The 21,505-nt window shown below is 45.5% G+C and overlaps 1 protein-coding gene across 3 annotated transcripts in view; it reads left to right on the top strand.

Annotated features, from left to right (window-relative positions):
• The window catches only part of CSNK1G1 (casein kinase 1 gamma 1), a 106,648-nt gene that overhangs the window by 30,702 nt on the left and 54,441 nt on the right, over window positions 1-21,505 (top strand). For all 3 annotated transcript variants that reach the window (XM_088172293.1, XM_088172292.1, XM_088172294.1), the window contains 2 exons: window positions 12,320-12,735; window positions 20,742-20,782. In XM_088172293.1, coding sequence (XP_088028419.1) covers window positions 12,558-12,735; window positions 20,742-20,782 — 219 coding nt within the window. In that variant the 5' untranslated portion in view covers window positions 12,320-12,557. The remainder of the gene's footprint in view (window positions 1-12,319; window positions 12,736-20,741; window positions 20,783-21,505) is intronic.

The following is a 21,505-nucleotide window of genomic DNA, read 5'->3' on the forward strand; positions in this document are numbered from 1 at the left end:
CCCTGCACATGACACCCAATAACCCCATGTCCCTGGGAGCATTGTCGAAACACTCCTTGAACTGTGGCAGCCTTGGGCCAAGACCATTCCCTGGGGAGCCTGTTCAGTGCCTGACCACTCCCTGAGGGAAGAATTTTTTCCTAATATCCAACCTAACCCACCCCTACCACAATTCCATGGCATTTTTCTCGGAATGCAGGGATTTTGGGGATTGCAGATGTCCTTAGGCAACGTAGGCATTAACACCCTCTTGAGCACATTGTTCATCACCCGGTAAGGTGCAAAGGCAGGTAATGCCTGACCACCCCTGTCTGCCAGCTTGTGTTCAAAAGAGCCAGGAAGGGATGGTGATGTCTCAACCAGGCTGATCCTTCACGAATTTAATTTTTTCCCTTTACTGTGAGCTTGAGGGGGGAATTTTCTGACCTTGGTGATGCCCATGTGAGAGCTGGATGTGTACTGACAGAAGACGTCTCTGAAACTTCTCCAGACTGTCACTGTGAGAAGCCAGTGTTTGTTGCCATCTCTGGTGCTGCACATGCCACCCAGATGTGTTCTGGTGTGTAGGATGGCTTTACAGGAATGCCAGTGCAGCAAATCCATCTCTACTGAAGCTGCTCCATCTGGAGCACATGGACCTCATCTTGGTGTCATTTTACAAAGAAGCTGCACCTGTGAAAGCACAGGTAGAAAAATGATAGGTGTGGGATGGTGCTTCCTAATACACCTGGAAGGAGCTGAAATACCCATGCAGCATCTGAAGACTTTTAAGGAACTGACAGCTTCAAATTTGAGGAAGAAAAAACCCAGAAAACCAACCAACAGCACAAACCTTCAAGTATTATGATTTTTTTAAAGCCATGTGGCTGCTCTTGGAGTGTTGGTGGCTCCTGCTTGGCTTCCTCCTGCGGGCGGGTGCCCCAGGCCACTTCCTTGACAGATTGAGAAAGGAACTCGGCACAAACATTTATTTTCTGTGAACAAATGCAACTGTCTGACTGTGTATTTTGGGATTATGGTGCCTAATTGCCCTACTGAGGAAGTGCGGATTTTTATGGAGCTGATGGTGTTTGTGTGGGTGTAGCCACCAGCACAGAATTAGACTAGTAACCAAGACTGGACCTTGAACTGGGGAGGAGACGGTTCAACTGCCAGCAAACGGAGTGACCTTTGCTTCATTTAGAAATAAATAAAGAAAAATAAATTATAATAAATGAAAACTTAAAAGGCAGGAGACAAGATCTAAACGTCTTTTGGCCTGCCTGCAAGGCAGTTGTGCTTCTCCAGTGGGTATTTTGCTTGGTCTGGATGTAATTGCTAGCAGCTTTCAGTCGCATAGGTAATCCAAATCCTTCTGACAGCTGAACTGCTTCATCAGGACACAGAGTGGGGAGATCTGAGAGATTTGGGAGTCCTACATCTCAGAGAGGAAGGAAATGATACCTCTTTATGTGCCGTGAGGATGCTGCCTGTGGGATAGGTGGGTTTTGGGATGGGACAGCTTGTTTTGGGGCTGCAGTGTTGACATAATGGAGTTTTTATAATCCCATACCGGAAGGGGAGACAAATTGCTGCAGAAGGTGTCAGGCTTTGAGTGTAACAGTGCTTTAAATCTCAAACTCTGTCAGTTTTTAATGGACATTATCTATCCCAATAAAAAACCTTCCTTTCCTATAACAGAGGTGTCAAGGAATCAGGATGCTGGCAACAGCATTGGGTTGCTTAGACTGAAGTACTGTTTTTTATTAAGCCCAAATTAGTAGGATTTATTACTTAGGGGTTGTGGTTCTTACCTTTCCAGCTCCCTTGTGCTCTAAGCCTCATAAGCAGTTGAATGGTTAGTCACCCCTGTCTGACAACAATCCACCTCCAAAAAAGCAGCCTATTAAAGGCTGGGGCAGATTTCTCTCCCTGTGTAGGTCTCCGATACATAGTTTCCTCTTCAAGACATGGTTCAGTTGCAAAAAAAATATGTAGGTGATGTCAGTCAAATTCCTGCCAAATGTCTCATTATATGACGAGACAGTGTGGTCTGCTCCTCTCTCCACGACTGCCGGAAAAGACAGTATCTTCACAAAAGGAGAAGGTATCGTTCAGGAATTAAAAAGAAGAAATATGTACATTAAATCATGGACTATCAGGTTTTCTTGTGTTTTCCCTTAATACACTCCATCTCTCTCCTGTTTGCATCACCATTACTATTTTTTTTAAGAAGTGCTGCTGTTCCAGCTCTTTCATCATTATGTTTCCAGTTTATTACCCAGCTCTTACAAGGAGTTTTTAATGATGAGCAACCTCAGATGAAGTCTATTGAGCACTGTCCAGAGTCTGTGGGATGGCAGAGTTCTCTTCCCCATTTCTTGTAGGGTGTTTGGGCTTTGCCTGCCAGGCCAGGTCTTGAAGTTCATCTGCACAGAGTGTACTTGATACTTCTACCCACTCCACTGTTCTTGGGCATGCTCCTTTCTTATCTTTACATCCTCTCTTCGTATGAGGCTGTGTGATGGTGAAGAACAGCTGCTTGAGTTAGTCTGGGGTCATACTTGGAATCCCAGAAGGACATGGATGCACAGTCTCTTACAGCCACGGGAGATGTGGCTGGTGGCTGCTGTTCATCCCTGCAGGACACACCTCAGCCAGGCTGAACCCTGCCCAAATTGTTGTGCATTTGGCACTCGCTGACTAAGTCATCGCACTGAATTAGGTACTTGTGTGAAAATCCCTTTCTGAAGCCCTCATAGCTTCATTCCTGTTGCATGGAAGTGGAATTTTCTCCAAGGCTTTGCTGCTCTGTGGTGGACACTTGAACACTAAGAGAGCCCTTACACCCATGTTTAGAGCTCAGTGCTGTGAGAGTCCAGATGTTTTCCTGTCTCCTGAGCCATCAGGTACAAACACTGGGAACCAGCAGGCTCATCTTGAATCTGAGCAGTAGTGTCTGAAGATCATTTTAGGAGGTGATATGAGACTTAGCAGAAGTTTGGTGTCATTTTAAGCTGAGGCAACAAAGAAACCATTGTGCTTGTTTGTCCTCAGCTTTTGGAAATGCTCTTGGGTATTGGTAGGACAGAGAGGAGACAGCCTGTTTCCATCAAGTAACCACAAGCCAAGCCTGGGGACCTGGAGCTTTCTTAAGTTGGAATACAAAGATCCTGCATCTGAATCTCACCTCACTGCTGGTCTGTTATGACACTTTTTATTGATACTGGATGGCACTTGACACGAATGTGTCCTTCTGTAGGGGAAACACATACCTGTTGTGTGCTGGATTCACTTTGGGACAGGGCCAAAAGGCTCTCAGCACCTCAGGGCTCCCTGTTATCCCAAGCTGGCTTCCACAAGCGCAGCTTCTACCCACCCTTGCTATCAAGGTGTCTTCAGTTTTCTTTGGCCCATCTCCTCAACTTCACAAGGATGTTTCTTCTGATGAGAGGCTTTTCCCCACCCCCCACACACTGTGAAAGCTGCCTTGGCTCTAAACTTGATATTTATTTTCCTTTCTGAAGCAGCAAAAAGCACTTCATGATTTGCAGACTACCAAGGTTTTTGGGGATGGAGGGAAGTTGTGTTTGGCTGCCAAGTTCACCAGTCTTTTCAAGCTGTCTGAGCCTGTCTGTCCGCAGTTAATCCTCTGTGCTGCTTTTCCTTGTCAGACAGAGTACAGATAAAACAGTCGTAGATGATTGAGGTGCATCTGTGTTAAATTGGGCTGTAAATCTGTAAAAATAATGTTGCTGCCAGTGATCCAAGGCTGCTCCAGAGCCTAAGCTCCCATGGTGGTCTTGTCAAAGACTTTGATGCCATTAACTGCAAACTAGTCCATCAACCACCATGGATGCACCTGAATCCATGTGCTGTGGGTTATTCCTTGATGATGGATGCACATGGTTGTCTAGAAGTCTTCTTTGCCCTTTTCTTCTTCAAATCTATTGCCTGGAAGGAAGGGGATGGTAGAGGGACAGCTGCACCTCTCTTTTTGCTGTTAAACAACCTGGTATTTTAAGAGGAAAAATAAACCTACAGGTTTATGATGCCTGGATATCAGAGAAGAAAACTTCTACAGGATCTGTTGTAGAGCTTTTGCTGCTGGCAGGTTCTTCCTAATTTCCTCTATAGCGTCCCCGTAAATACACTTTTATGCTGAAATCTGGCCTTTTCTGACCTTAGTGATTCTAAACACTGGATTGTAAAGATGGAGTCAGTTGCTGTACTGTCAGGAGGTAGATCCCAAAAGTGCTGTCGGTGTGACAGGCCCCTCCAGGCAGGGATAGCAGGATGCAGGACCCCCGGGATGCAGGGATTGTAGCCCTGGGGCTGGTGGGAAGTATGGACTGAGCACCTGCATGGATCACAGAGATGCGCTGCTCACAGCCAGATGTTGGTACTTGGATGGGATTTGTACAAAGGGGTGAGTGTTTGACATTTGCTCAAATCTCAGAAGATACAGGGGTGCTGATCAGGTAGTTGCACTTCAGCTTTTTCTCTGCCCAGCCTCAAAAAAACAAAACAAAAAAACCCCAAAAAACAAACAAAAAAAAAAACAGCAACAAAAAACGCCCAAAAAGAAATGTAGAGCTCGGGTTTAATGAGGGGATTTTTAAATTTTTCATTTTATTCCTGCATTCAACTGTTCCTTTATCTGTTCCAGCATAATCTTCCTCTTCATAGACAGCACTAACCCTCCTTTTCTGACAGATTATGGTCTCTAGTACTTTTTACATCTATAGGAATGTCCATCCCTGGCTGCTAGCACACATTTGGCTGGGATTCAGTTGAGGGAGAGAAGTCAATGAATTGATCTCACATCACACAAACCACTTCCCTGGAAAATGCTCTGTGCTTTATTTTGACTCTGCTCATGTGGAAGAACTAAATTTCCAACTAAATTAGTTATTCCCTTCCAAACATTCCTGGCTTTCCTGCTGAGCTTCCATAGAGGGGATTGGGAGCAAAGTTCTGGAATGAGCTTAGAAATGGGTGCTTGTATCATTCTCAGTGAAACAATCAACTGAGATCACCTGGAAAAGTAATTTGCCAATGTATTTAGTTGGGGATTATACAATTAATGTGTTTTAGCATGTTCACAAGGTCTTCAAGGAAAAGAGCTCTTGGAAGTTCACTTCACTTGGATGAAAAAAGGCATGAATTCGTTTGCGTTCATCCCTGTTTGTAAAAACTGTAATCAGAGGATGCAAACTTGACAGTCCCTGGCATTCATGAGTAGTGAATGAGTGTAGTGATCCTCAGTTGTCCATCCTTCTCCCTTCCCAGCAATATAGACTTAAATATTGTTTGTGTGCCTCCTTATTTTCTGCCTGTGAAGCACTGAACAAAACTAACTGCACAAGCTGAAGATTAAATTGTGGGGTCAAACAATTCAACAGAAACAATTAATAATGTTTAAAAGGGAGCTGTAGCCTCCAAGGTTGGGAAGAATCTCCCAAGTGAGGGGCATCTGACATGACATGCACCTGCTTGCTGTAGTTGGCAGCCAGCTTTTCACTGCTGTTCTCAGCTGTAAATTGCAACAGAGAATTTTGACCTACTTTTTCAGTTTTTCTGGTTTTTTGCATAATATTGAGGACACTGAACCCAGGTCAGTATAATACTGATTGGGGAAGCACAGATAAATGCTGATCTCTGTGTGGAGATGCTGCTGTGCTACAGGGAGGGAGTTGGAATACATCCAGTGGAAGATCCTTGAAGTAACCAGAAAGCTCTTGAGTGGGAGATGAAAAGGCAAAAAAAACCCCCAAAAAAGATATGATATTTCTCCTGTCTGAGTGGGGAAAGTATTTGACCTTCCATCTTCCTTTTCTTGGCTTGGGTAATAGCCAAGCACCAGAGCAGGGCCTTCTTGCAGGTAACACCAAGAGAATGGATCTGCTGGAGGGCAGGAAGGCTCTGCAGAGGGATCTGGACAGGCTGGATCCATCAGTGTGAGGGTCAGTAGAGCCAAATGCTGGGTCCAGCACTTAAGTCACAACAGCCCTGTGGAACACTCCGGGCATGGAGTTGGTGTCTGGGAGGCTGCCTGGTGGGAAAAGACCTCTAATGATCAACATGAGCCCTGGTGTGCCCAGGTGGCCAAAAAACCAGCAGTATCCTGCTTTGTGTCAGCAAGAGTGTGACCAGCAGGACCAGGGTAAGGATTGACTACCTGTACTGGGCACTGCTGAGGCCACACCTGGAATCCTGGGGTCATTTTTGGACCTCTCACAGCAAGAAAGACACTGAGGGATTGGAGGGTGTTCAGGGAAGGGAACTGAGCTGGGGAAGGGGCTGGACCACTGGGAGCAGCTGAAGGAGCTGGGGAGGCTCAGCCTGCAGAAAAGGAGGCTCAGTGGGGACGTTCTGGCTCTGCACAACTCCCTGACAGGAGGGGACAGCTGGGGAGGGGGAGTTCAGGCTCTGCTCCAAGGAACAAACAACAGGACAAGAGGAAAGAGCCTCAACCTGTGCCAGGTGAGGGTCAGTTTGAATACTGGGGAAGAGTTCTTCATAGAAAGGGTTGTCAAAGATTGGAACAGGCTGCCAAGTGCCATGGTGGAGTCATCATCTCTGGAAGTGTTCAAAAGATGTGTGGATGTGGCACTTGGGGAGGTTAAGTGGTGGCCTTGGTCATGCTCGGTTAATGATTGGACTTGATAATGTTAGAGAGCCTTTCCAGCCTTATGGATTCTGTGATTCTAAGATAGGATATTTGATAGTCTGTTTATTTGTCTCCTCAGGAGCAGGGCAAATCTCAAAACTCTCTTATTTTCTCATCATTAGAACAGTGACTTTGCCATGAGTAAGTAGTGGGATAGCTGCAGAAGAAAATTTTGTTGTGGCCAGTTGGAAGGGCAGAAGCAGGATAAGAAATGCAATGTCATGAAAGTAGGGAGGTAAAGGCAGTGGGATGAGAAGGGTTTAAGTGAATGAAGCCTGTGGAGATGTGTCCTTGCAGAAGAGAGCAGAGCTGGGAATGAAGGCTTTACTAATTGCACTTTATTAAAGGCAGAACATTGACACCTTGGAAGCTATTAATGCACACAGTGAGGCAGAGCATCAGCTTGATCCTCTAAACTTACGGTTGTAAGCTCATAAAATGAGTTGGTAGATGTTAAAAACGTGAGCGAACACATCGTATATGTCCTGGTTTCAAAATGTTTCTCCTCACCTGCAGCTTGGCTGCTCTCCCTTTTTCAGAGGCTGAGCGCTTTATCCCAATCTATGGCAAAACCAGGAAAGTTTTCTGCTGCTGAAGGCTCTGTGTTTTACACGGTGTGAGGATGGAAGCTGGTGAGCTTATATCTGTGTGTTTATAACATGTCAGTTGAGAGCCCTGGAGGATTTTCTAGTCATGTGGGAAGTAGCAGATCTTGTCTGGAAAGTGCTCTCCACATCAGGAGACTTACCAGACATATTTTCACAGGCACTTGGGGTGGATGTTGGAAAACCCAGTGGGAAGGCATATGCCTTGTCCTAAAGCAATGATCTTGGAACTGCTTTGAGGAATTGTGGTCCTGTGTCTATAGGGAGTGGGATGAGTTCCCTGAGTTCACCCATCCCAACACAAAATGGGGCTTTCTTGGATTCTCTTCTTAAAAGATTTTTAAAGGAATTATGGGGCTGAATTCCTGCTTTTTAGGGTGTTGCTTCATCCACCAGGCATTTGCAATTTTTTTTCTGGCATGTAGTGACTCTTTCAGAGATCAAAACCAGACACAGACTTGGACCAGGCCTGTTTTTTTCAATTTGAAGAAAAGGATGTTCATTGACTGTTTCAGTTTGGACAGATTTCTGAAACCGTGCCATAAACCAAGACTTTGACAATACTTGTTCTTATCATGAAAGGGTCTCCCTAGTAACCTAAGGAGGTCAAAGAAGTTTTGAGTTCAAGGAAAGTGAGTTTTTCTTTTGAAAAATGGCAACAAGAATGGCTTTGGCTTCTTTACACCAATCTCTCATTTGCAATGTCCTTTTCTACGTCTGAAGGGTTCCCCTGAAAAATTGTGTGGCTATGAGCAGTGTCTCCGTGCCATTTATTAAACACTCCTTTACACTGGATTGTGGATATCAACACAAACAGCAGCTGCCCTCCAGTGCTGCCTGGAATTGTTCCAGTCCAGGTTAGACCAGGCTTGGAGCAACCTGGTCTAGTGGAAGGTGTCCCTGACCATGGCATGGGGTGGAACAAGATGAGCTTAAAGGTCCCTTCCAACCTAAACCATTCCATGATTTAACACCACCTGGAAACTGGTTTCTAGTTGTAGTGCTGTGGGTTTTTTCAGTGGAGGAGAGGTCGTGACATGTTTGGGTCTAAGTGTTTGGAAGCATGTAGGATACAATGCTGTTGTTTTTTACTTAGCTTACTGTGCTGCAAGTAATTTCCTTTCAAGCCTGTCTTTCATTAAATAACTGTTCCTGTTTCTCCAACTGTATTGTAGTGCAATCAATCCTGGAATTGGGCTGATTCGCCATTAGGGAAATATCTTCATGCAGCTCCATTCAAATGGAAGTAACTTTGAGGAGCAATCTTGCAGAGTGGGTGGAAAGGTAGGAAGGAATCATTATAAAGAAGTTTTAATCATGGCAGGAAGTCATCCTGGTATTCTGAGCAGCCTTTAACTATTAATGTGACTGAAGGTCTGGTCTTCATTCTTCTGCCACTTCCCCTCCAAAAGAGTGCTCTGCTGGTTCTCAAAGGCTGTATTTGATGCCCTATTTACTACTTACACTTTTAATAGGTGGTAATGATGGTCTAAGATCTTTGTGTGATCCGGGGTGCCAGCAGCTGGGCTCTGCTCCTCGGCTTGGCTGTGATAAAGAGCTTCTCAGAGGCGTGGTTCGCTTATCTATTGCTGCTCTGAATTCCTGTTTGCAGGAGGCTTTTAGCTGAGAGAGGATGGTTAGTGTTTGCAGACTGTCAGGCGTGACCTTTCCATCCTTCTCCCCAGGGAGACCTGATCCAGATGGGGAGCGGGGAAAGGACGGAGGCATAGGAGCCCATAACCATTAACATCTTACTTTGTGAGCCAGAAAATGTGTGGTGGGACTTGTGCTTAATTTGCCTGAGGATAATGGGGTTGCTTGTCCCATCTGAGATGTGCTGAGCAAGGTATAAACTGGGCAGTTTGTGTTCTTGCTGGAGATTTCTTTCTGTTTCCATTTCTGAGGCTGTAAGTAGTTCTTGGTCATAAATTATTCAGTCTTGATTAAAATAACGTTGGTCTCCAGGGGAAAAAAATTCTTCTCTGGCTTTGGTGAGTTTGAGTGTGTTTTCCAAAGTGTTACTGGTTTTTTACTCATAGAAATCCTGCTCATCTTTCTTAGTGATCCAACCCTAGGAACACTCCAGCGTCATGGAATCGTTTAGTGAGAAAAGCCCTGTGAAATCACTGAGTCCAGCCATTCTCCCAGCACTGTAAAGCCCATCACTAAGCCATGTCCCCAAGTGCCAGACTCATGTGTTGTGTTGCATGGAAGATGATCACTTGAACTGGAAATAAAACATTTGGCTGGAATGTTCTGTGTCTATTTCTCTTGCCATAGCAGAGATAAATCAAAACTTTTCATGCTTCAATTTGATTTTTCAAAATTTTATCAGAAAAACCTGTGTGAGCAAATCCACCTACTACTAGAAGTCATTCTCGTGCTTGGTTTGAGTTCAGCAGTAAAACTCCATAGTTTCACTGATGGCTCTTCTTCATGTTGTTTGTTTTGAAGCCAGTCTCTCCTCCTGGGACAGCCTGGGGTGGGGTCCAGTCATTTTCTGATATCTGATAGAGCCTCATCACTGTTCCTGCTGACTGGTTTCACAGGGCAAACACAGCTATACTGTGTCTGTGCCAAGCATGGCAGCTGAGAGTATGTAGGGATGTCTGTGATGAAAAACCAGTTCAGCCAGTTCACTGGTAACAGGTGCTTCCTGCTTATCCATATTCAGTTCTGAGTATTAAATCTGGAAATAATTTGAGGGATAAATAATTTCTTGAACATGATCATCTCCAGCTCTCTTGTCTAAGCCAGAAGTGCTGAATCACAAATGGTGTTTCACACATTGCTTGGTAGCATGTTGGGAGCTTGTCACTTTGGTTTATGACCAAACTGGTGGTGTGGCTGAGACATGGGGGTTCTCAGGTGACCCAGTGATTGTCACACCTCCTGGATATGCTGCAGACATGCTGTGTTTTCTGCAGGGATCCACTGCAGGGATCTAACTGTCCCAAGTGACAAGGAGAATTCCAGTACCTAAAGGGGATGGATGTATGGGAAGGCAGAGCAGGGGCTTGTTACAAGACCAAGAAGTGATAGGAGGCTTTAAGCTGAAAGGATGTGTTAGGATATTAGGGAGAAATTCTTCCCTGTGAGGGTAGTGAGGCCCTGGCACAGGTTGTCCAGACCAGCTGTGGCTGCCCCTGGATCCCTGGAAGTGTCCAAGGCCAGGATGGATAGGGCTTGGAGCACCCTGGGCTAGTGGAAGGTGTCTCTGCCTATGGTAGAGAGTAAAATGAAATGAGATGGGCTTAAAGGTCCCTTCCGATCCAAACCATTCTGGGATTCTGTGATTCTATAAATACTCAAAAACCGGAATTTCCAACTAGTAGTTCCCTGCATTTTGTGAATCCAGCATGAGCGACTTCTATCCACTATCCATTCCATATCCAGGTGCCTTAGGTCAAACGAAAAGTCTCCAGAAATAGAAGTGTTCCACAGCTGGAGGCCAGGGAAAACAGTCAGATTTCAGAAGGGCTCATGCTTCTGTTCTATGTGGATGGGTAATAATCCTTGTCTTTTATTTTTGGATAACTGGAAGCAGGCAGCTTAGCTTCTTCCTCTGGTGGACCAGAGGATCATCACTGAATGGGCCAATGCTGAGTTAATGGTTGGATTTGATCATCTTCGAGGTCTTTTCCAACCTTAGTGATTTCATGGCAAAATGAACAGAAGGAACTCTTGCTAAGCCCTCTACAGAGGTATTGCTGCAGGAGAACTGAGCCAGTTGCCTGAGTAAAGTAACTTCTGAGCCCTCATTTACATGGTTGTTCTTCTGGGTGTCCTTCCACAGGACTCTCGGTTGGGTGGTCTCATTGAGCACTTTTCTGATTGCTTTGGAGGCATTGGAAGTAGGACACAAACCTTGTTGGTAAAATTATACAGTAACTGTTCTATTCACATCTGGAAAATCTCAGTGCAGGAGTGTTCCTGTAGAGCTGCAATCCAGCACCTTTTTATCCTGGGATATGGGGGTAGTTCCAGGTATGTTTATTCTAATTCTTACTCAAGAACTGCACCCCAAGAGTACCTGATGCCATCTCCTGATGCAGCACCTGTGCAGACAAGACATCCTTCAACCATCATGTTGATTTCTTAGGAAGTGAGGGGAAGCTTAACTATTATGCTGGTACCTCTGGGCTGTCCTTGTGGGGCAGGACCTCCTGGGTCCTTGCAGCTCTTGCCAGTCTCCTTTGGTCTTGTTCCTGAGCACAGAAGAACCATTTGGCTTGCAAAGGTTGAGAAGCATCTATGTTTTGTCTCCTTTTGACTGAGTTACCAGCTTTTAAAAAATAACTAATTGTGCTTTGGCTCTTCATTTTGGTCCTCTCTGTAGGACAGCAGTTTGAATTAGCAAATATATCTGAGGTTCATTTGAAGTTGGACTTCAGTGATCCTTGTGGGTCCCTTCCAACTTAGGTTATTCAAGATAATCTAGATCAGCTTGAAAAGAGGTAAATGCAAGAAAAATTTTGTTTAAGTGCTACAAAATTTTCTACTCTTGGCACCTTTCATTGGCCCCCTTGTATTTTTTGTCTGGCTTTCATGTAGTAATTGATACATGTATTAAGTGAGGAAAAACAAACCTATGCTTCACAGGGGCTTTAAAAGTGGGATGCAATTTCCTCGGAGTGTCCGCCTGACGTGCTGATGTAGTTGGAATGGCTTTGGTTACTGCATGTTGTGTCAGTCATGATCACTCCAGTGGAATCATGGAATTACTGGTTTGGGTTGGAAGAGATCTTAAAGCTCAGCTGGATCCACCCAAATCTAGGGACACTTTCCACTAGACAGGTTGCTCCAAGCCCCATCCAACCTGGCCTGAGACACTTCCAAGAATGGGACAAGTAGCAACAGTGGATTGTTAGGCAGCACTTACATTTCTTTATGACATCAGGGCTTTTTATCAGAAAGTTGTAAAGAAAATTATAAAGTTCTCATATAGCTGTTAAATTCCTTGAGTCCAGGAAAGTTCTGGACATTCAGGAGGCCCTTTTGTACCTTTCTCACCTGGTATTTTAAAATAATATTTATTTAATGTATCTCTTCTTTTCCCCAGGTAAGAAACCAAAAGCAACCTGCCTTTATTGAATTCTCAAGAACACAGTCGACCCTTTGGTACATTATCAAGATGCATTAGGAAACTGGATCCGGTGCCAAAAGAACTCCATGAGTTTCCATGACTCTCTTGAACTCCAACGCAGATACTTTTGGATATAAATTTCTGTTCTAAGGAGAAGAGTGTGTACTCCACCTCCTTTCTGCCAGCTTTCTGGCAGAGGTATTTCACTAAGATCATGGACCATCCTAATAGGGATAAGGATGAAAGGCAGCGGACAACGAAAGGAATGCCAGGAAGGAGTGGGCACGGTTCTCGGCCAAGCTCATCAGCGTCTTCCGGCGTTCTTATGGTGGGACCCAACTTCAGAGTGGGCAAGAAGATTGGGTGTGGGAACTTTGGAGAGCTCAGACTAGGTAAGAAGCAAGCATTTTAGTGGCCTGCATTATTCAAATTAGCATTTCACCACGGGAATATAAGTACATAAAAACCTACCCTGGCTTGACGTGCACTGTCTTGTTTCCCAAGTATTGAGCTGCCTTATCCGAAGCTTCTGACTCAGAAGATTAACTCTTAGCATGATTTTGATTTGCATAAAGTCAAAAGGAATACACTGGAGAGGCCAAGGATGCAAATTTTGAACAATCACAACAAATGATGACTGTTCACAGTGCTGTATGTGTTACCTAGGGTGAAAAAAGAACCTGTGAATTGCAAAATCTTGCTCTCGATTTTTTATTTATAAGCTAAGACTCCCATTTAAAGGGATGGGTGAGACTCTTTCCCAGCACTCAGACTCAATTCCATGTCCTTCTCTAACCCCACTGCCCTAATTTCAGCCCCATCATTCTCTCCCTGCTCTGTCTGTGTGTTGGACTTGCTGGTGAGGAGCAGGATGTGCCAAGTGACCATCTGGCTCCCTCAGCTAGCCTGGCAGCCCAACATTTGTTCATTGTCTGTTGGTTTCCTAACCACATCTTGCAGCTGGTTGCCCAAAAACAGATGGTTACGCTGATGCATTTTTTGTTTAGGACTACTTAAGAGACCAATGCAGAGCAGTGCACTGAGCTCTTAAGTCACCCTAAAAAAACAATGGTTATGTTTTAAATGAGGTGGGGAAGCAGCTGGTGTTGCTTCGTGTAACTCAATGGTCATAGCACTATTGATAATGTCTTTGTACATTCCTGCTCAGAATCTGTCATCTTAAAAGAATCTGTGTGATTTCCCACTCTGAGGTTGGGTTATTGCATCAATACATATGCTGCTGTTACATGGTGTGAAGATCAACCAGCTCACTTTTGATGTGTCTCAGTAAATGGGTATTTTGGTTTCAGCATTGCATCAGAGAAGTTTTATTGATTCACCCAAGCATAGATAACATTCCTAAGGTGGAGAGAAACCAAGGGCAAGAGTGGAAACTCCCACCTTCCTGCACATGAGTATAATTGGCAGCTAAAGATAAATTTGGATCCTTACAGTGACATAACATGAATTGCTCTATTGGATTCTCAAGGCCCCCCCAACAGCAAACGTCACGATCTCAGGATCCTCAGGGAGATGTTGAATTGCTTTGTAATCCAAGCTCTGCTCTAAGGTTTAGCAGCTGTAGTGGATCCCTCTGGATATATGGTTCTTGAGTTTATTCAGCTGGTGCCCAAATCACAGAATCACAGACTGGTTTGGTTTGAAAGGCACCTTAAAGCTCATGTCATCCCACCCCTGCCATGGGCAGAGACCCTGTCCACTATCCCAGGTTGCTGCATCTCCATCCATCCTGGCCTTGGACACTTCCAGGGATCCAGGGGCAGCCACAGCTGTTCTGGGCAACCTGTGCCAGGGCCTCACCTCCCTCACAAGAAACAATTTCTTCCCAATATCCCATCTGACCCTGACCTCTGACAGTGGGAAGCCATCCCCCCTGTGTCCTGTCCCTCCGGGCCCTTGTCCCTAGTCCCTCTCCAGCTCTCCTAGAGCCCCTTTAGGCCCTGGAAGAGGCTCTGAAATCTCCCTGGAGCCTTCTCTTCTCCAGGTGAACACCTCCACCTCTCCCAGTCTGGCTTCAGAGCAGGGGGGTTCCAGCCCTCAAAGTGTCTCCATGGCCTCCTCTGGGCTTGTTCCAGCAGCTCCACATCCTACTGCTGTTGGACTCTGGACTAGAGACAGCTCTGCAGGTGGGGTCTCACTTGAGTGGGGCAGAGGAGCAGAAGCCCCCTCCCATACTGCCCACACTGCAGGGAGGCAGCTCCTGTTTCCATGATTCTTTTCCACATTTCTCAAAATTTTAGCAGTATTGGGTTTGTGACTCATGTACACTATCATGTCATGGACTTTACAGAAGAGAATTCACTTCTGAAAAAGCCAGTTTAAAGAGAAATTTAGTTTTAAATTGCAACACCTGCTAATTGAATGTTTCTTTTTTTATAATACATGTATTGTTAATGCTAGTTTACTAAAAATTTAGGCAATGAGCCACACATACTGATGACAACAATTTGTTGTAAGGTTCTTACAGAAGCTGTATTACTTTTTTTTTTTTTCATTTCTCATGCTTTTTGCTAGTCACTATCACTTTAAGAGCTCCTGTTTGCTCAAATAGCAGCTATTTCTCTTGCACAGCCCATGGTAATTATCGCTGGGGGGAAGGAGAAGTAGCAACTGAAATCGGAGCACACAAGTCTCTGATAACAGTTTTGTCCTGCGAAGATGAATGATGTGCCCTCTGCTTTTTGCCTATTTTTTATGTGGTTTCAGAGCAGTTAACCACCAATATCACAGGCAGAATAAAGTTATGCACTGATAAGCAAAGGGAAAATAGGATTTTCCAATTCCTTGAAGAATTTATCTTTCTTGAGGTGTTGTGTTTTCAGTTTAAGCTGCTCTTGTTTGATTCTTCAGGGAGGAGATGGCACTTAGCTAATGAAGCTGTTTGCTGTATATATCCAGCTCACTGCTCAGGGTTGATATTTCTTCCTGAAAATAGAGATTACCCAAGGATATGACCTTTTAGGAGCATGTGGGAGCAGTACAGTTGGATTCCAGCCCTCAAGGAGCTGAGATGAGGAGATGAGCACAAAACTTAGCATTTGATAGGACGGGGAAATGGCCACAAGTTGTACCAGGGGAGGGTCAGGCTGGATATTAGGAAAAAATTTCCTCACTGAAAGGATGGCTGAGCATTGGAATAGGCTCCTCAGGGAAGCATCGAAGTCACCATCCCTGGAAGTGTTCAGAAAAGGAGATGTACCACTGCACAATGTGGTTTAGTGGGAATGGTGGGATTGGTTCAAATGTTGGCCTTGATGATCTTGGATGTCTTTTACAAACTTAATGATTCTGTGATCTGGCCCAGAGTAATACACTGAAACAGGGTAAAGCAATGGCTCTTTCTTCAGACAGGCTGCAGAGTGGGGGGTCTCCAAGAGCTTTGGTTTCCAGTCTGGCTCAGTGTACTAGCAGGGATATAGTGCCAGTCCCCACGTCAGACCCTGCATGGATTTGGGGGTTCATGGGCATTTGACCTGTTGTATGGAGTGCTATGATCAGCTATGGCTGTGAACTCCACCAGAGACATCTCCAGCCAAGCCTGTGAGCTGCCCTCTTAAACTGGCTCAAGAGCTTACCTAGGAGGTATTCCTAGTATTCTCCCACTCCTTAACCATAAGCCATGGTAGGGATTAATAAGGCTCTTCAAAAGTTCTCTTTTCTCCCAGTGTTTGGCACCCTTGTTTAAGTAAAGCAAATAGTAAGTACTAATGTAAAATTATTACTGCACTTTGAGTAGGTTGGAGGGATTTCTAAGACAAATGTTAAGTTCTTGTTACAGCAGACATTTCTTTTAATCAGAGAATCACAGAGGGGTTTGGCTTCAAACTCATCTTTGTCCACCCCTCTGCCTTGGGCAGGGACACCTACAAGTATCCCAGGTTGCTCCAAGCTGCATCCAGCCTGGCCTTGCACACTTCCAGGGATCCAGGGGCAGCCACAACTTCTCTGGGCAACCTGAGCCAGGGCCTCACCACCCTCACAGGAAAAAATTTCTTCCCAATATCCCATCTAACCTTGCCCTCTGGCAGTAGAAAACTATTCCCCCTTGTCCTGGCATACCGGACTTTTGTGCCTGGTCCCTCTTCAGCTTTCCTGGAGCCCCTTTAGACCCTGAAAGAGGCTCTGAAATCTCCCTGGAGCCTTCTCTTCTCCAGGTGAACACCCCCACCTCTCCCAGCCTGACTCCAGAGCAGAGGGGTTCCAGCCCTCCCAGCATCTCCATGGTCTCCTCTGGGCTTGTTCCAGCAGCTCCATGTCCTTCTAATGTTTGGGGGCCCCAGAGCCGTAGACTGGAGCCTAGATATTTTTGCTCTAATAGAAACATCATCTGGCATTTTCAAAACAGTGTGTTCAGGTATCATTTTAAAACGGCAGTTAAAACAGTTTTTCATCCTGCTGGAAAGTGGAAAAAATGTTAGAAGAGCAGCAAACCCGCAGAAAAGCTGCTTCTCTGTAACTTGTCAGGTCAGAGTAGTTCCATTGGAACTGGGAAGGTGCTCCCAAAAGTGAGAATCACCTAGCTGCCTCTCAGGCTGCAATTTGAAGCTAGGAACTCTGCTTCAAAACAAGTAAACCAGTAAAATAATTACTTAAACGTGATAATAGCTTCTGATACTGGGGCTGTGATTCCAAAATAACAAATCATTATTTGATTGGAATAATGTTCGATATGGAGGGCAGGGCAGGAGTAGATCCTGGGAAGCACCTAGACCAGGAGCTGTTAGTTTCAGACCTGCTCTAGAAGAGACAGCAAATCAGGCATGTCCCATGTACCTGATGATCTAGTGTCTGTGCAGATACATCACTTAGGAGGTGGATAATTTTGGGCTTTTTTCTGTCTCCAGTCCATCTGTACATTCACCACATCTCACTGCCAAGGCCTTGAGAAATCCTCTCGGGGAAGTTTCCCACGTGAATGCTGGTGATGTAATGCATCACTTCTCCTTTGGAATATGTAGTTCATAATTTTCAGTGGAACTACGCAAAACTGAGGCATGGACTTTGCTCCTTCAAAAGCATTGCCTCACCTTGAAAGGCTTTTGCCAGCACAGTTACATCCCCTCACTGTGCTACGGATCTTTGGTCATGCTAAGCGAAGGTGCAGCTACTGCTCAGGGCTTGTTTCAGTGGGCAGGTCACTGTCTCCTGTAAGCCTTTGCTCTTCCATGCAACCTGTTCTGCCTGGGAGGAGGAGGGAGAGTAAACCATTGCAGCTTGAACAGTGTGACAGCAAAACCAAGGGAGGGATCTGAGTCTGGAGCAAGCCAGCAGAGAGATTTTGGGGATTTACTTTCCTAGAGAGGCTGGCAAAGCAAGCATGTTGGACTGCAGCTTTGGGAAGGGTTTGAAGTTCAGAGGCTAGACCCATTTATGTTCAGAATCTCCCCATGGCACGTGCTCCAAAGGGGATGAACTGGAGGATGAATTAGTTCATTTACCTTTGGCTGCTGGCCTGACATCCCAGGTTGGTGTGCTGCTAATCCTAGTTATTTAACTGAGGAATTTCATTACCAAAAGTATCATCTGCCTATTCCTCAGCCTCATTAAACAGACCATAATAGACTGGATTATGGCTCCACATACATGGAGGGTATTGGCCATGTCCTTCCTTGCCTTGGAAGAGCACTGTTTTCCCAATGCCATTATCCTGCATTAGTGGGAGAGCACAAGTGTTGATGGAAGGTCTGTAGGGCATCATTCCCTGGATGGAGGTGCATCTCCAAGGCTGTGATGGAAGTCATGGGATCCATAGAGTGGAGTTCTGATGCTTTCCTCCTTGGGGTTTTATTTTGCTCTTCAAAGCATCCAGCTTCCTCAGGGATTTGGGCTGGACCTTCCATGCCTTGCTGTCCTCAAACTGAGTGTCTCCACCATGTCCTGAGCTGATCCCTCACTAGACAGCAGGGGAGTGGAGGATTCTGCCCCTTCTGCCCCACTCAGGTGAGACCCCACCTGCAGAGCTGCCTCCAGCCCCAACATCAGAAGGGCATGGAGCTGCTGGAACAAGCCCACAGGAGGCTGGGAGATGCTGGGAGGGCTGGAGCCCTTCTGCTCTGGAGCCAGGCTGGGAGAGTTGGGGATGTTCACCTGGAGAAGGCTCCAGGGAGATTTCAGAGCCTCTTCCTAAAGGGGCTCTAGGACAACTGGAGACGGACTGGGGACAGAGGCCTGGTGTGCCAGGACAAGGGGGAATGGTTTTCCACTGCAAGAATGGAATATTGGGAAGAAATTGAGGGTGGTGAGGCCCTGGCACAGGTTGCTCAGAGCAGCTCTGGCTGCCCCTGGATCCCTGTGCAAGGCCAGGTCGGACTGGGCTTGGAGCAACCTGGTCTAGTGGGAAGTGTCTATTGCAGGGGGTGGAATGAGATGGGCTTTAAGGGTCCTTCCAACCCAAACCAGTCTGGGATTTTGATCTGAGGAGGGTAAGAGGCAGTTTCAGGGAGCAAGATAAAGCTGGAGCTGCCGATGGGGCTTATTTGCTGGTAGCTAATGTAGAGCAGATAATCCAAGTGTATTTAGATTTCCTTCCCTTCATGTCCTCACGTCTTCTCCCCCCTACAGCTGCTGGCTGGAGCCCTGGTCTGTCTTAGAGAGTAGAGGGGTTTATCTGCCACCTGCTTTTTTGTGGATTTGGCCTGTGAGTCCTTTCAGTGCTTCCTGGTGTTGGCAGGTTCCTGATGAAACTGCAAAATCTCCTTTCTACCCTTAGTTTCCTGTCTGGGCATAATATCATGTATTTTTCTAAAATATTGAAAGAAATACATGGAACCCCCCCGTGTGTGAGGGGTTAATGCTGGGGCTCAGCTTTCACCTCTGCTGGTGGAAAACACCCCCTCTGAGGATATTTACCTCACATTTATATCCCTTGTCTTGTGTTAAAGAACATCACCAGATACCTAAACAGATTTGAGCTATGATGTCTTCTATTTCTGAGGGATGTTAAAACAATCTGCTTAGTGCAGACTGGGCTTGGGAACACCCAATCACAGATTTAGAAGCTAGAAGTACCCTGAGTGATACAGTAGGGAAAGCATCAAAAGAAGTTAAATGCAGAAAACATGAAGCTTTTATCAAGTAAATTAAATTTCCCTGATATTTCAGGATTTAAAGATGACTGTGGGTCTTCTCCCATGTTCATAATGTTCATAATGTCTTTAATTTTATTGAGTCTCCCTGTGCTGTTGTATCCTGTGCTGAGGGGGACATGGCATGTTTTTTTAATGCCACCATGTGGATATGGAAGAGCTGTTCCAGCTCCTGCCTGCTCTGAATGATGTCACTCCCTGTCCTGGGCTTTCTCAAGAGGTGGGCTGTCCAAGCCTCAATATCCATTACAGGAATTGGAAAATAAATGAGTAAGAGAGCTGAGCGAAGCTGATGCTACAAATAAGCCCTGATAACTTCCATCCTGGATTGCTCCTGAATTTTGGAGTTGCTCAGTAAAAGCATGACTTGTTCTGTGACACTGATGACAAAGGTCAGCATTTCCCTGAATAAATCCACAAGGAGCTTTTGTCGTGGGGGCTTCCTTTCTCCAAGGGGACTAGAGGGACTAGAGGAGGTCAGGATGGTGGGACAGAGGGGGTCCAGGAACTGCCCAAGCATCCTTCTCCGTTGTATCTCTTCCAGGAGAGTTTGTTGTCAGGCATGAGCCAGGTGGAGATAGAGGGGGAGTGATTGCTCAAATTCCCTGGCAGAGGAGGCAGAGAACGTTGAGTGATACAGTAACTGGCAGCGTCAAAACACAGGGAGAGATGCTCCATGACACGGAGCTGTGCATCACTGCCTCAGATCACTGAAGAGGCCCAGGGCTTGATTCAAATACCAGACAGGCTCCTGGAGGAAAATTCCCCTCCAGCTGTAGCATGCTTGGGTCCCAGCTCTGCTGGATTTGAGCTCAACTAGTTGTGCTCATCTCACGTTCCTGCTGTTCCTGCTTCCCAGAGCATGATCAACCTAGTGAAACGCCCTGTACATCCCAGGATGAAATTGTTCAGTGTCCAGCAGATCCAAGGCATTTCCAAAAGCAATGACATTCTGACTCTTCATTTTTTGTTCCCCAGACTTTTTTGGCATTGTAGATAATGAAGCCTAGTGTGTCTGGGGTACCTCCTTTAGCATGCGCATGGAGTGAAAGTGCTGCCATAAAATAAAATTACCTTGTGCTGAATGGAAGGTGTTATTTGCCTGCCCTGCTAAACTGCTGCAAACTGTTCATTATTTTGATTATTTTCAGGCTTATACTTTGTTAAGGGCAGGAACTCCAGGGGGAATTGGGAAAACAGCCTTTTGGCATCAGTGTCACTATTTTGCATTGTGCCTCGAGCTGCAAATGTTGAATATGGAACTAAAATATTTTTTTCTTCTCCCTTTGCAGGTAAAAATCTCTACACCAATGAATATGTAGCGATCAAACTGGTAAGTAGTAGCTTCAGGTGTCTTTAAATGATTTGTACTTCGTGTTAAAAATTCAGACCAAAAGCAGGTTTTTCAATTTGGGCTCTCTCAACCTGAGCTGGGAATTACCTTGTTAAAACTAAGATAGGTTCTTAAAAGCACTAAAAGCAGGGAAGAAAACCCCATCCTTCCACGTGCTGAAGGTTTTTGGTACCTAAAGGATCTGTAGCTGTCTCAGAGCAGTGAGAGCCTTGTTCCTCTGCCTGGGTCCCAGTGAAGGGCACTGGTAATGGGATTGCCACCTCCTGCTGCTCCATGGCTCAAGCCCTTCCACTCAGGACTCCATGAATTCTCTAGCTGTCAGAATGTTTGGCTAGGAGCATGGCACTGTGCAGCCTAGTGATCTGTGTATCTGGAGGCAGGAAAGAGGGTGTTCCTTTGGTTGAAATTCTCTGGGGGAGCAGAGCACAGTTTGGTCTGGTGTGATACTGAGAGACTGCAGGCAAATCACAATCCAATTTGGTGAAGGTCAGTCTTTCCACTGGCTGCCTTGGGTTGCAAAGAAGATACAGTCTCATCATCTGTGGAATCTGAGCGATAGGGAACTCCTTAACTTGTAGCTCTTCCACATTTATAAATTCGCAGCCTAGTAGTTTGTGTTTAGGCCTTAATTTTTCCTGTCTGTAAACTCAGACTTTCATTAGTCCTTTCGGGTTTCAGATTCGATATCTTCACCTGATGTGC

The sequence above is a fragment of the Sturnus vulgaris genome, chromosome 13 (assembly GCF_052056855.1).
Source record: "Sturnus vulgaris isolate bStuVul1 chromosome 13, bStuVul1.hap1, whole genome shotgun sequence".
NCBI classification, from domain to species: Eukaryota; Metazoa; Chordata; class Aves; order Passeriformes; family Sturnidae; genus Sturnus; species Sturnus vulgaris.